General features: G+C 42.9%; 1 protein-coding gene across 4 annotated transcripts in view; it reads left to right on the top strand.

Moving 5' to 3' along the window:
- psme3ip1 (proteasome activator subunit 3 interacting protein 1) overlaps window positions 1–18,451 on the top strand; it is a 123,771-nt gene that overhangs the window by 40,067 nt on the left and 65,253 nt on the right. For all 4 annotated transcript variants that reach the window (XM_070897906.1, XM_070897908.1, XM_070897907.1 and 1 more), the window contains exon 2: window positions 4,052–4,190. In XM_070897906.1, coding sequence (XP_070754007.1) covers window positions 4,067–4,190 — 124 coding nt within the window. In that variant the 5' untranslated portion in view covers window positions 4,052–4,066. The remainder of the gene's footprint in view (window positions 1–4,051; window positions 4,191–18,451) is intronic.

Below are 18,451 nucleotides of genomic sequence, written 5' to 3'. Positions count from 1 at the left end.
CTCAGAGAATAAATTTCTCCTTATCTCTGTTTTAAGATCATGCCCTCTAATTCTAGTCTCCCCCATCAGTAGAAATATCCTCTCTGCATGCACCTTGTCAAGCCCCCTCATAATCTTATACGCTTCGATAAGATCACCTCTCATTCTTCTGAATTCCAATGAGTAGAGGCCCAACCTACTCAACCTTTCCTCATGTCAACCCCCTCATTTCTGAACTGTCTCCAAAGCAAGTATATCCTTTTGGAAATATGGAAACCAAAACTGCATGCAGTGTTCCAGGTGTGGCCTCACCAATACCTTATATAGCTGTAGGAAGACTTCCCTGCTTTTATACTCTATCCCCTTTGCAATAAAGGCCAAGATAACTTTGGCCTTCCTGATCACTTGCTGTATCTGCATACTATCCTTTTGTGTTTCATGCATAAGTACCCCCAGGTCCTGCTGTGCTGCGGCACTTTGCAATCTTTCTCCATTTAAATAATAACTTGCTCTTTTCTTTTTTTTCTGCCAAAGTGGATGACCTCACACTTTCCAACATTATATTCCATCTGCCAAATTTTTGCCCACTCACTTAGCCTGATATGTCCTTTTGCAGATTTTTTTGTGTCCACCTCACACACTGCTTTTTGTCCCATCTTTGTATCGTCAGGAAACTTGGCTACGTTACACTCAGTTCCTTCTTCCAAGTCATTAATATAGATTGTAAATAGTTGAGGTCCCAGCACTGATCCCTGCGGCACCCCACTAGTTACTGGTTGCCAACCAGAGAATGAACCATTTATCCCGACTCTCTGTTTTCTGTTAGTTAGCCAATCCTCTATCCATGCTGATATATTACCCCCAACCCCGTGAACTTTTATCTTGTGCAGTAATCTTTTATGTGGCACCTTGTCAAATGCCTTCTGGAAGTCCAAATACACCACATCCACTGGTTCCCCTTTATCCATCCTGTTTGTTACATCCTCAAAGTACTCCAGCAAATTTGTCAAACGTGACTTCCCCTTCCTAAATCCATGCTGACTCTGCCTGACCGAATTTTGCTTTTCCAAATGTCCTGCTTACTGCTTCTTTAATAATGGACTCCAACATTTTCCCAACCACTGGTTAGACGAACTGGTCTATAGTTTCTGGTTTATAAGAATGAGGAGCCGAGTTTCAGGTTGTACTTGCCGATTTCTACCTTTGTCACCTGTTACTAGGACTTCACCAATGGATTTACAAGTATTTTTGTGGGATGTATGGGGATTAATGTTAATATTTTCATCCTTGAGCATCTTCTCTTAGGCAAATGATTGACTGCCTTATTTACTTGCTCAAATTAATACTATAGTCTCAATTGAACGATAGGGCTCAGAGACATCTTCCTGTTGTAGCACAGCCTAGTTACCCAACAAAACATGCCCGCAGCATGCTACCCGCCACCACCTCGGCAAAACCCCAACACTGCACGAGGTAGAAAAAGCCATAAGACAGCTTAAAAAAAACAACAAGGCTATGGGATCGGATGGAATCCCTGCTGAGGCACTGAACTATGGTGGAGAGGCACTGTTGGCGTGAATACATGACCTCATCTCTCTCATCTGGAGGGAGGAGAGCATGCCGGGAGATCTCAGAGATGCAGTGATCGTGACCATCTTTAAAAAAGGGGACAAGTCTGACTTTGGCAACTATGGAGGAATCTCTCTCTTATCAGCCACTGGGAAAGTCGTCGCTAGAGTCCTCCTCAACCGTCTTCTCGCTGTGGCCGAGGAGCTCCTCCCAGAGTCACAGTGCAGATTTCTTCCCATATGGGGCACAGCGGACATGAATTTTGCAGTGCGACAGCTGCAAGAAAAATGCAGGGAACAGCGCCAGTCCTTGTACATTGCCGCCTTCGACTTTACAAAGGCCTTTGACACGATAAACCACGAGGGTCTATGGAGCATCCTCCGCCGCTTCGGATGCCCCCAAAAGTTTGTCACCATCCTCCACGTGCTCCACGACGACATGCAGGCCGTGATCCTTGCCAACGGATCATTGAAGACCCAATCCTCATCCGGACCGGGGTCAACAGGGCTGCGTCATCGCCCCAACCTTCTTCTCAATCTTCCTCACTGCCATGCTCCACCTCGCAGTCAACAAGCTCCCCGCTGGAGTGGAACTAAACTACAGAACCTGTTCAATCTTTGTCGTCTCCAGGTCAGGTCCAAGATCACCACAGCCTCTGTCGTCGAGCTACAGTACGCAGACGACGCCTGCGTCTGCGCACATACAGAGGCTGAACTCCAGGGCAGAGACGACGTATTTACTGAGGCATACGAAAGCATGGGCCTTACGCTAAACATCAGCAAGACAAAGGTCCTCCACTAGCCTTTCCTCGCTGCACAGCACTGTTCCCCAGTCATCAAGATCCATGGCGCAGCCCTGGGCAACATGGACCATTTCCTATACCTCGGGAGCCTATTATCAACAAGAGCAGACATTGACGACGAGATTCAACACCACCTCCAATGCGCCAGTGCAGCCTTCGGCTACCTAAGGAAAGGAGTGTTTGAAGACGAGGCCCTCAAAACTGCCACCAAGCTCATGGTCTACTGGGCTGTAGTAATACCCGCCCTCCTGTATGGCTCAGAGACGTGGACCATATATAGAAGACACCTCAAATCGTTGGAGAAATACCACCAACGATGTCTCCGCAAGATCCTACAAATCCCCTGGGAGGACAGACGCACCAACATTAGCGTCCTCGACCAGGCCAACATCCCCAGCATTGAAGCACTGACCACACTTGATCAGCTCCGCTGGGCAGGCCACATTGTTCGCATGCCTGACATAAGACTCCCAAAGCAAGTGCTCTACTCAGAACTCCTTCATGGCAAATGAGCCAAAGGTGAGCAGAGGAAACGTTACAAGGACACCCTCAATGCCTCCCTGATAAAGTGCGACATCCCCACTGACACCTGGGAGTCCCTGGACAAAGACCGCCCTAAATAGAGGAAGTGCATCCGAGAGGGGGCTGAGCACCTCAAATTTCATCGCCGAGAGCATGCAGAAATCAAGCACAGGCAGCGGAAAGAGCGTGCGGCAAACTAGTCCCACCCACCCTTTCCCTCACCGACTATCTGCCCCACCTGTGACAGGGACTCTGGTTCTCGTATTGGACTGTTCAGCCACCTAAGGACTCATTTTAAGAGTGGAAGCAAGTCTTCCTCGATTCTGAGGGACTGCTTATGATGATGATGATGATTTCCAGTGTGATTTCCCTTTTTTTTTTCTCCCCCTCTGTATTGTCCAGGTAGGTACAGGATTTCAACATCTGCTTTGTGGGTTTTAAGTAGCATGATATAAAAAGTGGATTGAACAAAATTTAATTCGGTGGACAATGGACCTGCTAATTATGTTTCCTTATGCATCCTTGATCTCATCTTTCTCTACATATTTAGCTTGGTTGCCCACTCCCTCGTGCCATTTAATGCCTCTGCATGCTTTTTATGTTCCTCTGAAATCTATGAGCCCTCTTTTCTTTCTGCTCTATCTTCTTCTAAGATAGCACTGATGTCACATCTACAGTCAAAAGAAGCTTCAGGGAATGCTATTGAGAGGGCTGCTTGTTCCAGGCTCCAATGCACGGCTATATTGGCATTCTAAGCGACCGGGCTGTTTCAGAGCACAAGGGGGTGACATGGGTAATACTGCCCACCCATAACATGTTTGAATATTGCACCGAGACATTAGAAGGTAGCACTGCTGCTTTTTCAACACATTGGGAGGGATAGATGGCAAGGAGTTCTCATGCACTTGAAGTGGGAGGAAATGGCCTGGTTCATTGGGAAAACAGTTCATCACTGAAAGTATGGTCTTAGTGCTTACAATCTGTGAGCACCTGATCTTGAGTCCTATGTTAGAGAATTAAAACTGCAGGTATTGGGAGCTTTAGCCTGACCATATTTTGGTGTTTGGGTCATGCATTCAGTTTTTCTTTTAAATGTAAATACATGTTGGCAAAAAATGTGAGCTTGCACAGTAGTAGATACCTGTATATGTATAATCAAATTCTTCAATTGTTTTACAGTCACCTCATTGAAGAATGGAAAGTGGGACCGAAAATAACCTCATTAAGAGACGGTTTGTAACGGAGGCTGAATTAGATGAAAAACGCAAACAAAGACAGGAGGAGTGGGAAAAAGTTCGGAAACCTGATGATCCAGAAGGTACAGTGCAGTGTTGTGAACTGTGTCTTGTGGAAAACCCGAGTTTGAGGTGCTGTATGCTCCATTTAGAGGGAATAGAAATACCACTGTTAGCACCATCAAAATTTACCATTTCAGGAGTTTGCTGTTATATAGGGCAAATTGTCACACTTTAGGTACTCCTTACCTCCAAGTAAATCTGTACCTTTGTTGCTATTTGTTCATAAAATTCTCACCTCTTATTATTTACACTCTGCTTAGTTACTTTACCATAATTATATTAGGTGCTGCACTTCACAAAAGAATAATTGTGTTGTGATTATTAGCCGGTTTTGAAACTGGATGCATTTTTTTTAAGGAAGCAAGGTAAAGTGCTAAGTCCTAAATTAAAGCACCCTATCGAGTTTGAAAAGAAGAGCGAGGAAGCAGGTGAAATCCCCTCCCACAGTTGCAGCTTTTGGAATATCGACGAGCAAATGTGTGTTCCTGAGTCTATTGGGTGCTGTTACTGTTTTATAACATTTGCGGGGTTGGAATCTTGTGCTGCTCTTGAGGGCAGCACTGCTATGCACCGCTTTATCTACAAGTGAAACATAGCTAGTTGGTTTTGTTCCTTGCCTTTGGAGGGCGGTGTTATTTCCTTTGATACTGGCATTCTGTTCTAGTGGGCTGAACTTCCACCCAGCATTTCAATTTACGACGTTGTCTGTGTGCTTTGATAGCAGAGTGCGTGTAACTTTTGAGCAACTATGCCCGTGCAAATCTCGCACATCCTGGGGTTACGGCAGTGTTGTAATCGGTCTGAGAATCCACCCTGCAGTATGGACGGGGTGAATCCAGAACTTGGGAAATCGGTTCGTAATATAGAATATTGCTTACCTTGCAAGTGGCTTGACAGTATAAATGGATTACAATTGACGACAGGAAGCCTTTGAAGCAAAAGCTATTACTTTCTGATGCCATTATCAGATATTTGAAGTTCACAGGCTGATTGCAAGGGTACAGGCTGCATGCACTGCACACAATAACGTTTCACACCTAAGAGTGGCAAATCAGCTGTTGGAATATGATTTGTGCTGCAGCTGCTGATTTGCTGCCCTAAGGGATCTGGCTGGGAGTTTGCTGCAGTCGCATTCACGATTGGTCCTGGCTGCAGTTTATACTCACTGCTGCTGTTTCGTTCAGGAAAGGAACTCTCTGCTTCGGCCCACAAGTGGGAATTTGTGGCCTCAGTAATTTTTAACCACAGTCGAGCAAAGCAACAATCTTGTGCTGTGTCCAATTCTGGTCCCTAGTCCCTGAAACACAAGAAAGATGTTCAAGCCCTGGTGGTGGTATAGAGATGAGGGACAGAAGTATGAGAAAAGACTGAGAAAACCTGAGCATTTCAGCCTGGAAAGATCACCGTATTTACCATATGTCATCTTGCAAAACTATGCTGAAAAAAGTGTGATTTTGAAATGAAAATGCTTGGTAATTGTTCAAAGTGATGACTATTGAGCTCTTGTATCACCTGGAGAACAAATCCCCTCTAAAATGCTTCACTTTGTACTAGTCACAACATTCTTCAAATTGTCTGCATTTTCTGTTGTGCTCTCTGTTTTTAAAAGCTGTTTTGCAAAACAGCCACCTTTTGTTTTGTCAAGAGAACAAAACCCTTTAAGAATTTTGCAGAGATGCATTACCCTTGTTTCCGCAGATAAGGAAAATTCTCTGACTGATCTGAATTTAGACTCTTTGATCTTGTTTTCTAGAGTCTGTAAACTGCTCCCCATTCATTAGTTGGCTTCTGTCATTAATGCTATGAATCTTCAGCTGAAAGATTGTTTAGACTGCGTTCCACAGCATCAATACTGTTGTTGTCTTGACCATGAAGGAAATCCACTGCAGGGTACAAAGCAGTTCAAACTGAAAGAGAGTCTTCTTGCACTTTAACCTTTTTAGATTTAGATAACTAATGTCTGGTAGCATCGTTTGGAATATTTCTTTGAGGCGTGGCGGGGGGGGGAAGGGAAGTCTTGATCTTCCCTTTATGCAAATTTCCGTAACCTGGTTGCAAACCAAAAGCCAAAGATTTTGAACCATGCGATGTGGAAAATCCAACTTCGAACATTGCACCCAGTTAGCTGGATTCTTCCTCAGTTATTGAACCTCTTAGTTTCACCGTTGCCCCAGGTCCCCTCACCTAGCTTAGAGATGCCAAAGCCAGTTATATTACCTGACCACTGAGCGTAGTGACCGTACCCTTGCCACCGATTCCATCGCCCTCCCCGGCCACTGACTCTCGTTGAACTAGACTGTTTGCAACTTTGGTGTCATGTTTGACCCCAAGCTGAGCTTCCAACCCCATGACCCATCCATCAAAAAGTCTACTTCCACTTCCATAACATCATTCAGCTCATTGCCCATTTAGCTTCTGTCGAATATTGTAAAAGAAAATTGGCTATGGTGCTCCTTGATATCAGCTAGGAAAATAAATTCTGATATCACTTCTGTCCGAACCCACATGGTATCCCAGGCAGATGCTTGAACTGATTTCACTATATATTGTGTTCAGTGCATGTCTTTTTAAATGTTGGTAGCTGTTGAACTCCTCTCAGCGTACCAGCAGGCAAGTCCATCAAATTCCAACACACTGACTAGACACTGCACTGGCTAATTTTATGCAGTCTGCATGCAATCTGATGGACCTAAATTTGAGTTCATGCCTTTTATAATGGGGTTTAGATGGTACTAATGTTTGGCCATGACACCATAATTATAGCCATTATATATTTCAAGTCCTTAGTGTAGCATTTCAGAAAAAGTGAAAAACCCAAGCAGCAAAACAAAAGCACCTGACCAACGAGGGGAAGACAGTGCGGCCTGAAGAGCCACAGCACTGGCTGATGGAGAAAGAAATTAGTTTAAATTGAGACAAAATATGCAGCGGGTTTGAAGAAAAAAAATAGGCTCACATTTCGAGTGGGACCCTTCATGAGACCTATTTCTTTTTCAAATGCATACTGAGGTGCTATGCATTTCTAATATTTTCCATTTTTATTTTAGATTTCCATCCTTTTCAGGTTTTTTTTGTTATCTCCAGCAAATCAGTTTTTGGTACTCCGTAGCCACAGGTTTAAAAGGCTGTGGTTGTTTAATGATCATGTGGATTTTCAGTATTGGACTGCGTTGCACTTTTAAGAACTGAAGAAAGGTATGACTTGAAATGGGAATGATCTAGGTTTAACATTGTGTTGAATTCTGAAGTGGAATGTCTTGAGTGGTGAAGTAGACAATAATTTAAACTAAAGCAGGTGCCTGTGATGCAAACGTTTACTTTGCCCCAGGACTACCTGTACAAAATGTGATACCATCTTAGCCCACAATGGGATTCACTTCTTACTATTTTTTCTATATACTTCTAAACCACAAATATAATCTCAGTGGGCCGAAAATTGAGGACGGAGGCTTCCTTCGTACAAACGCCTGCGACCCGAAAAAAAATCTATGAATCTACCTGTTGGTCCCGGAGAAATGTAGGATCCCAGTCGGAGACCTCGATTTGCTGCGCATAGCATGAGGACCTGTCTTCAAAGTACGTAAGTCCAAGCTGGAGTCACATGGGCCTGGACAACCAATCACGATGTAGTAGTCTCATTGATAATGAACTCCGTTTGTGCGAGTTCCCATTACAATCAATGAGAAAACCCCCTAAAACACCCAATCGCAACATCATAAATAAATAAAACACCTCATATTTTTAATTAATTGAAATTAAAGTTAATGAAATGTTTTAGAGAAAAAAAATATTTTTTGGAATTTTTTTAATGTGTTTTAATATGATTTAAAATAAACTTATCTTAATGGACAGGATTTTTAACGTAAAAATGTGTTTTAAAATTAAATTTTTAAGTTTTAAAACTCTTATGCTGGTAAAAATAGGCATTTGAAGGATATTCGCTGGGCAAATAGCCCAATCTCGGCCGTGCAAATGTCCTTCCTGCGGGTATGCATTCGATCTGTCAAGACATAGAAACATAGAAAATAGGTGCAGGAGTAGGCCATTCGGCCCTTCGAGCCTGCACCACCATTCAATAAGATCATGGCTGATCATTCGCCCCAGTACCCCTTTCCTGCTTTCTCTCCATACCCCTTGATCCCTTTAGCCGTAAGGGCCATATCCAATGACCTGGCATCAACAACTCTCTGCGGTAGGGAATTCCACAGGTTAATACTCTGAGTGAAGAAGTTTCTCCTCATCTCAGTCCTAAATGGCTTACCCCTTATCCTTAGACTATGTCTCCTGGTTCTGGACTTCCCCAACATCGGGAACATTCTTCCTGCATCTAACCTGTCCAGTCCCATCAGAATTTTATATGTTTCTATGAGATCCCCTCTCATCCTTCTAAACTCCAGTGAATACGGGCCCAGTCGATCCAGTCTCTCCTCATATGTCAGTCCTGCCATCCCGGGAATCAGTCTGGTGAACCTTCGCTGCACTTTCTCAATAGCAAGAATGTCCTTCCTCAGATTAGGAGACCAAAACTGAATACAATATTCCAGGTGAGGCCTCACTAAGGCCCTGTACAACTGCAGTAAGACCTCACTGCTCCTATACTCAAATCCCCTAGCTATAAAGGTCAACATACCATTTGCCTTCTTCACTGCTTGCTGTACCTGCATGCCAACTTTCAATGACTGATGTACCATGATACCCAGGTCTCGTTGCACCTCCCCTTTTCCTAATCTGCCACCATTCAGATAATATTCTGTCTCTGTTTTTGCCACCAAAGTGAATAATCTCACATTTATCCACATTATACTGCATCTGCTACGCGTTTGCCCACTCGCCTAACCTGTCCAAGTCACCCTGCAGCCTTTTAGTGTCCTCACAGCTCTCACCACCACCCAGCTTAGTGTCAAATCTTGACGGATCAGAAAAGCCGGTTTTCGGCACATGCGCATTGTGCCCCGAAAACCAGCTTTTGCGAGGCCTTACCGGGTCCGTGCGCACTCCATACGAACCGATGAGGCCAGGATTTTAGCCCCAATGATTTGGTTTGAAAAATGACATGCCCTAGACCAGAACAATTCAGGAAACCTGCTGAAAATCATGAAAGAAGTGGAATAGCTTCGGCAGGGTCGAATAATTAACTGTGGGACAATGCACGCTAAACCTCAACTTAAAAAAATAGACTGCTACTTCCGAGTGAAGGATGTCACTTAAATCTAAGGTCTGAAGAGCGAGAACCGACTGGTAAGCACAGTGCTTCCAGATCTGCTCGCATTTCCTGTATAATCACAGTGTCAGACAAGGAATCACAACCTCTTGATTTGTGCAAGATCATTGAGTTGGTAGGCGGGGCCCTCCTTTTTATCATCACTCTTCTGGGATTAACAAACAAAAGGGGGTAGGTGCTGATTGCTGGAGATGAGAAATAACAGCCACTCTTGGAGATTATGACAAAGATCCTGCGCCGTACTGAGAAAATTTCCCCATCTTTTACAAAGATGTTTCTCCTGTACTATCTTGGTTTACTCTCGTAATTGAGTTTTTTTAATCTTCATGGCCTCAAGAGTACTTTCACAGGTCCTGATAGTTAGGTATGTATTGGTAATGTGTGATAATGGGCAGAAAACCACTGTAAAAATTTCCTCTTGGCTACTGCCTCTGGCAGACCTCCTTCTTCTTGTCAAAAAGTGGAAGAGTATTGGACTTCATTTCATGCAACTTTATTGAGTAACTGATAAACAAGTAAACCCTAATATGTTTAGAGTAGACAGTACTTTAAACCAGCTTGTCAAAAGGTGAATAATAAATGTTAACAATCTCTATGCCAAAATTTTTTTATAATTAGCCTTTATATACAGAGTTAGCCTTTTCTTCTTATAACCTTATCAACTGTGATAGCTAATTAGCCTGATCAGTCTCTGAAAGTTTCAAATTGACTTAATATCTTAAATATTCCCATCCTTTAAATACTTAAACAGTGATTATTCACATCCGTGCCTAGCAACTAAATTTGGAAGAAACTGGCAGTCACAGCATGATTGAACCGATCACAGCAACACACAACTGAATAACTCGATTTGCGCTGGGACTTTGAAAGCAAGCTGCTTTTTAAATTCCTTTAGTATTGAGACTGAATTAATTGGACCACTACTGAATTAAATCTAGGCAAAAATACATAATTTTGTCCTCCTAAGATGTTCTGCTGCAATGTGCAATGTGCAATGTTGATGCAGCAAATTTTAGAATCAGCCATGTACCACTTTCTGGAAGGAAGTGGTTGTTTGCCAGTCAAAGCTTGCCGGTGTATCTGATTGCTTCGTGAAGCTTCTAAAAGAATGGACTGAATGTAAAGCTAATTGACCTGAGAAGATGGGGAACCGCATTCCCACAGGCTTACTTGCGTTTTTATTTTTTTGGTGAATTTTTATGCAAGATAATGGGTATCAGTACTATGTATAGAACTCTTCATGTGCTTCTATCTTGGTGTCAGATTAAGCACTGCAATCTATAGTGTTAAATGCAGTCAAAGCTCCCACTTACTGTCAACAGAGGAGATTTTTATCCTATTAGTTTGAACTAGTACCCGAGACCAAAGTAGAATCCTAACCCACTTAATCCCACCCAACTTCCCAATCTTCGGTCTTTCTTTCAATGCATTTGTATTGCAGGGAGGAGAGCACACTGACCTATTGCAGAAATTTGGGGAAAACCAATCTTTTTTTAAACTCTTTCATGACTTGTTTGTGTTTTCACCTTGTTTTTCCAACAGTGTATTAGAAAGTCACTGTTGGAGAAATACAGCTTAAATCAAAAGCGAAAATTTGGATCCACCTGGCAGTAATGTGATCAAATTAATGCTAAACAAATGGCTTTATTGTGAAATTCTTTATTTTACTTTAACTAGTGATCCTAAGGTCATTCAAAAATGATTTTTCATTGATTGCTTTTTATTCGAAGAAATTCAATATATTTAATCTTTTCAAGAACATATTTTAAGATTCCGTAGCATGTTACTGAGTTGCAACACATTTTACAATCTTGGTTGCTGTATTTTACTTGCAGAATCTAGCTCTTCATTCTTCTCTTCTTCTGTCTTTAGAAAAAAACCAATATATTTGTTTCCTAAATGTCTTTTTAGGTCAAATTTAATGTGTTACATAATACACTGCAGTCTTCATATGGAATTTTATAATGGAAGCTGTTCTTGTGCTCAGAGCAGCATGCAACAGCCTTGATTCAGAAATTACAAGCTGCTTTGGCAATGTTACTCGGTTTGATTCACTTTTCCTTTTACATGCTTATTCCACCTTATTTTATAATAATTTGGGAAGCATTTGCAGTTTGGCTGCCTGATTGAGCTGTACTGTTTGTGATTTACTCTGCAACTTTGATCTGCTTTAAGTTGCAGTCTAACAGCGAGTCAAACCAATAAGCCCTATTTTACTCATTATGCAGAGTGAGCCCAGGAGTGGTGGATACCCTGTCAACCAGATACTTTTTTAATTTTGTTCCAAATATATCCTGAGCAGCAGACGAATTGCCCCTGAGTTTGGAAGTGCAAAGCTAATGAAGTGGACTCTAGCTAATACACTGGCTGATCCAGCTGATATGTTTGTAGGGAGGATGCGGGGGGCGGGGGGTGGGGGGGGAACACAGGTGGAGCGGAGGGTGGAGAACCTGGGGACACTGAAGTCCTGCTGAATTTAACGGCAGGACGTCGTTATCATTTTTGTCTTTCGTTTCCCACCTGGCAACCAGCCAGATTAACGGCCTGACTAGCAGCAGGAGTCCGCAGCCGCACAGTTGTTGATGGTCCCTGGCAATCGGGAGAGATCGGGGCTTGGTTGGGGGTCTTTCCATACTCGGGAGTCACCAGGGTTGTATAATATTCTTCTTATAAATGTAGAAAATGCCTGTGCTAAACTCTTGAGTAACTGACTCTCAATCAGCCATCAAACATTTGTCAGAGTCCGACAATTGGGAGGGAATGAGGGAAAGATCTCTGGGTGGGGGATGGTTCTGAGCCCAGCAATAGTAGGAAAGATCGAGGGAAAGATCGCGGATTGGGGTGGGAGGTCGGCCGTTCTGGGGGACGGAGGGTGGGCGTGTCGGCCAATTGCAGCAGCGAGGAGAGGCCACGATCAGCAGAAGGGAGGCTGAAGTTTTGCTTCAGATGCCGAAGCATCACGCCTGCTCTTCCAAGCCCACGAATAGCACTTGCCTTCTGGAGCCGGCAGCTCCCATCTCCATTTTGCTGCTGGGTTTCTCAAACCCAGGGAAATCTGCCTGGCAGCTGTTAAATTTACATCGGGCTCTCAACTGCACTGTGGGAGCCTGAATTAAGTATTATAATGAATAGTCCCGCCTCCCACCTCTCCTGGACGGGCCACATGCACGCCTCGCTACCCGCTGCTGTGAAAATGGTGGCATTTGGGGAAGCGATCCCGATTTTTAATTCCCACCCTGCCCATTGTGTGGAAGTAAATATCGACTCCAATTTGTCTAGTGTACAAACTCTACCTGACCAATCCAAGTACATAATGCACGGCATTGGTTTGTCCAGACAGGAATATGCCCAGATATGCTGCTGACAAGTACATTGCTTTTCTCCATGTATGATTAGATTTCTCCCTTACACCTACTGACTTCCAGGCGCCCACCTAGGCTCCTCCAATTCAATTCCAGAACCCAGCACGGTGTTGCACTGAAAGCTGATTTGATATAAACAGCATTGGTCACAATAAACATTAACAACTTGTTTTTTTATACAATATATTATATAATATATATTTATAATAGTGCCTTTAACGTAGTACAATATCCCACAGCACTTCACACAAATCGGCAGAAAATCAGGGAATGCCGCTTTAGTCCTTTATAAAATGGCTTGCACTGCACTGAGCGAATTCCACTCCTGCATACCTTGATAGTACTGTAGGTGGCTTTCTTACAATATTGTAGACCCAGTGCTGTTAACTGTGCTGGTGCTAAGGGAGCCTGATTTTCTTTTAAAATATTTTTTCTCTCTTATCCCCCTGCCCCCGCCCCCTCTTCTGAAGGCACTGACTTATGCTGGAATAGGCTTCCAGAGCTGCTGGCCACTTTCTGCTGGCTCACCCAAGTGGCCGTTCTTAATGTGAGAGTTTAGAATGTTAGCAGGCTATTTTACCATGAAGTACGTCACAGGTGCCCATCCTGACCTTGCCCTCAATGGCCACAAATTCGCACTTCCCAGCAGATGTCGATTAATAGCAGATAGAAGTGGGAAACCTTGTTGATTTTCTGGAGATCCTTGTAGCCCTTTGTACCATTGCCTTATTTGAGGCCAGTGAACATGGCACATTCCTTTTGAGTCAGTTCCATAGCAGGCAATACATTTACCAACCGTGCCTCACTGGGCATCAAACTAAAATTTGTGGTTGTAAAACATCAAGTTTGGATTTATTTCTCCCTGGACCCCTCCCCTCCTCTCCCCAACCATGTTTTCATTCCTGCTTGTGTTTGAAGGCGAAAGTCTGCCAGACCAGTTGCAGGTGTCATTGTATTTTATGTCAGTAACTTTGCTATTTGAGGAGTAGCTAGCATTTAACAATGATTTGTCATCAAGTAAAAGTGAGCACGTCTGCCTGTCTTTCCTCTAATAAACAACCAGCATTCACAAAACTGCATTCTCAGAAATCATTCATTTCAACCCTTCATGTTTTTATGATGTTATCAGTGACCATTAATCAGGAATTATGAATGGACTATCTCCTATTCGCCAAAGAGGAATTTCCCCAGTTCTTCTCAACCCAGTGCCATGATAAATATCCAGTCAGATATCCAGTGCCCCCTGCCCTCCTGAGTTATTGAAGCTACATAGTATGGAGGAAAAGATGTGGATGTGTATTTACCCAATGTACAATATATTGCAAATGAGCTGTGGTCGGTAAAGCTATTAATATCCAAGTGGGCTGATTGATACTGTCACAAGAGAGTTATGATTAGTGCCATGAGTGGATATAAGTTATACTTCACAGTTACTCATCATCTACCACACATCCATTTAAGTAAATAAAATAAAAGGAATTGAATGCAAATCTTAATAGAGAACTAATTTGAAGTGCCTTTGTTACCTCTAGATTTGACTCTTCCAACGCACACCTGGACGGCCTCCCACATTCTACCTTCCATAAATTTGAGGTCAGCCAAAACTCTGCTGCCTGTGTCCTAACTCGTACCATCCCAGTCACCCATCACCCCTATGCTCGCTGACCTTCATTGGCTCCCAATTAAGCATCATCTCAATTTTAAAATTCTCATCCTTGTTTTCAAATCCCTCTATGGCTTTGCCCCTCCCTATCTCTCTCATTTCCTTCAGCCCTACAAGCCTCCAATATATCTGAGCTCTTCCAAATGTGACCTCCTTGAGCTTCCCCGATTTTAATCGCTCCACCATTGCTGGCCATGCCTTCAGCTGACAAGGCCCTAAGTGCTGAAATTCTCTCCCTAAACCTTTCTAAATCTTTTTCCTCCTTTTAAGATGCTTCTTAAAACCTACCTCTTTGACCAAGCTTTTGGTCATCTGCCCTAATATCTCCTTATGTGATTCGGTGTAAAGTTTTGTTCGATAACGCTCCTGTGAAGCACTTGGGGATGTTTTACTAGATTAAAGGTGCTATATAAATACAAGTTGTTGTTGAGTGATACTGGTATCAGTGCAAAATATATTTTTCATTCAGCTTTCCTTCCAACACTTCCATGTTGTGTTAATGGCATAAAAAAAGCAGTTTGCTTAAACAGACGTCTCTCATGAACGACAACCTATGCCCATACATGTGCCGTACATGCGATAACATGCACAGAACTAACCGCTATCTCCAGTTTGTGGTTATTTTGCTCTCTGGGGGTTATGTGAAATGCCCACTATGTTTTCTCCCATGAAAGGCAGAAAATACCACACTAGCAGACCGATGCACCTTGTTGAGGTTTATTTACATTTAAACAATACACAGAATAAATGATGCAGCAAGATACTGCATCAGCACAATACTTGAAACAAGAAAATTCGTATCAGTCCATTGGGATTAAAATATCCCTTTTAAGAGCACATTTCTTAGATTCTGATTGTTACATCCAAAAGTGATAAGGCTTTTGATAACACTGTGACACTGTTGGGTTTGTCTTCGCACACCTTCCGGATGTGATATTGCACATGGACAATGTGAAACTTGATTCTTCCACTAATTTTGGATTTCATACCAGAGCTAAATCCCAAGGAGAATTCCTCAGTATTTAATCAATTGGAAGGTCCCACATATGGTATTGAGATGAATAACCAGTTGTAACTCGAAGGATAAATCTTGTCTGGCACACCAGAAGAAGAGCAAAGGAGTTCGCTGAATAGTGCCATGATGTATTTTACATTCACCTGTGTTGGCTGGTTTAATGTCTCATCCAGAAGTCAGGATCTCTGATTATGCACCACTCCCTCTATGTGAGGTGTCAGTCAGATTTTGTGCTCGAGGCTCTGGAATGGGGCTCGAACCTGTAACCATCTGATTCCGAGGCAAGAGTGCTACCATTAAACCAAGGCTGAAAATTGGTTTGTGCTCCATGTAAGGCAGACTTGATTGAATTTAGATCTTTGTTATTTTGTAAATAATTACTTGCTAATTAAAAATCTTAACCAAAGTGTTATGTGGAATTGTGAAAATCTTCGCAAAGTGGAGGACTGAAGGTCAGACAACAAAAACTTGCATTTATATAGTGCCTTTAATGTAGTAAAATGTCCCAAGGCACTTCAAAAGACTGATTATGAAACAAAATTTGACAAAACACTGCATGAATTGTCCATTTTGTGATTTTATGAAGGTTTTTATACTTTCTGAAAAGGAGTAAAGTCACACAAAATGTAAAGGACGTGGTTGAATGCTTATTAATAAAAGCTTGAGCTGTGACATTTGCACCGTTATAGAACTGACAGCTAATTACTAATGTTCTAGCGGAGAACTATTGGGTAGCGAAGAGAGTGTTGTGTAATGTTTTGTGGTATCAGTTTTTTTTGGACCGTGATTAAGGTGCAGGTAATGTGTAACCTTTGTCAGACATTTCCATTACTCTATTTTATTTCTGTACTGCAGAATATCATAAATAAAATCACACTATTATTCAGATAACTGGATACCTGCTTTCACACACTACCGCATTTGGTTCTATATTTGTATTTGGTGTTACTCAAGAAATTGGAACACAATATTTTAGGTTGACCTGTCAGTGCAGTGCTGAGCGAATGCTGCATTGTTGGAGGTGCCATCTTTTGGAGGCCCTTGACTGTTGTCGTAGGTGAATGCAAAAATTCCGAAGGCACTATTCGAAGAAGAGGAGGGGAGTTTTCCTGGGGACATGACTGAGATTATTTGGTCATGTATCTCATTGCTGTTTATGGAACCTTGATGTGAATTAACTACATTACAATAGTGACTACACTTCAAAAGTACTTCATTGGCTGTGAAATGCTTTGGAATATTCTGAAGACATGTCTGGCACTATATAAATGGAAGTTATTTCTTTTCTTTACATCTGAAAACCGTGCACGAGTCTCTTGATTAATTGTATTTGTACAGTAAGGCTGCGTAATGCAAAATAAAAAACTGTTGTAAAATGGTTTGCAGTTTGAATTTATATTCCAAAATGCAAATAAATATTAATTCATACCAACGCAGCTTCCAATATACAGATATATAACTAACTGATGAGTCACTTTGGCATTGATGGACAGCAGTTGCGCAGTGACACTAAAGCGGAAGCTCTTTATCTGAATGCACGCAGCATTAGTAACATATTAGATGAGCAGTCGGCACAAATAGTTACAAATGGTTATGATCTGATAGCCATAACAGAGACGTGGTTGCAAGGTGATCAAGACTGGGAACTAAACATTCAGGGGTACTTGACAATTCAGAAGGACAGACAGAGGAAAAGGAGGCAGGGTAGCTCTGTTGTTAAAGGATGGAATCACTGCAATAGTGAGAGACGATATTGGCTCAAATGATTAGGCTGTTGAAACAGTTCGGGTGAAGATGAGGAATAATGAGGGGAAAAAGTCACTGGTGTGCATAGTCTATCATCATCATCATAGGCAGTCCCTCAGAATCGAGGAAGACTTGCTTCCACTCTTAGAATGAGTCCTTAGGTGGCTGAACAGTCCAATACAAGAGCCACAGGTGGGACAGACAGTCATTGAGGGTAAGGGAGGGTGGGACAGGTTTGCCGCGCGTTTCTTCCGCTGCCTGCGCTTGTTTCCTGCATGCACTCGGTGATGAGACTCGAGGCGTTCAGCGCCCTCCCGGATGCACTTCCTCCATTCAGGGCGGTCTTTGGCCAGGGACTCCCAGGTGTCGGTGGGGATGCCGCACTTTATCAGGGAGGCTTCGAGGGTTTCCTTGTAATGTTTCTTCTGTCCACCCTTGGCTCGTTTACCATGAAGGAGTTCCGAGTAGAGCGCTTGGGAGTCTCGTGTCTGGCGTGCGGACAATGTGGCCCGCCCAGCGGAGCTGATCAAGTGTGGTCAGTGCTTCAATGCTGGGGATGTTGGCCTGATCGAGGACGCTAATGGTGTGCGTCTGTCCTCCCAGGGGATTTGTCGGATCTTGCAGAGGCATCGTTGATGCTATTTCTCCAGCGACTTGAGTTGTCTACTGTACATGGTCCATGCCTCTGGTCCATACAGGAGGGCGGATATTACTACAGCCCTGTAGACCATGAACTTGGTGGTAGATTTGAGGGCCTGGTCTTCAAACACTCTTTTCCTCAGGCCACTGAAGGCTGTGCTGGCGCACTGGGCCCCTAACAGTAGCAACTCTGTTGGTCGGAGTATAAACCAAGAAATAGTGGGGGCTTGTAAAAAGGGAACAACAGTAATCATGGGTTATTTTGACCTCCATATTGATTGGACAAATTAAATTGGTCAGGGTAGCCTTAAGGAAGAGTTTATAGAGTGCATAAGGGACGGGTTCCTTTGAGCAGTATGTAACTGAACCAACCAGGGCGCAAGCTATCTTGATCCTGTGTAACGAGACAGGATTAATAAACAGTCTCTTAATAAAGGATCATCTTTGGAATGAGTGACTATAGCATGGTTGAATTTCAAATTCAGATGGAGGGTGAGAAAGTTGGATCTCAAACCAGCGTACTAAGCTTAAATAAAGGAGACAACAAAGGTATGAGGGCAGAGTTGGCTAAAGTTGACTGGGAAAATAGATTAAAGTCTAGGATGGTTGATGAACAGTGGCGTATATTTAAGGAG

Source organism: Pristiophorus japonicus, chromosome 13, assembly GCF_044704955.1.
Source record: "Pristiophorus japonicus isolate sPriJap1 chromosome 13, sPriJap1.hap1, whole genome shotgun sequence".
Classification (NCBI taxonomy): Eukaryota; Metazoa; Chordata; class Chondrichthyes; family Pristiophoridae; genus Pristiophorus; species Pristiophorus japonicus.
Note: the sequence above shows the minus strand (reverse complement) of the source record. Positions and strands in the feature narration are given on the sequence as shown.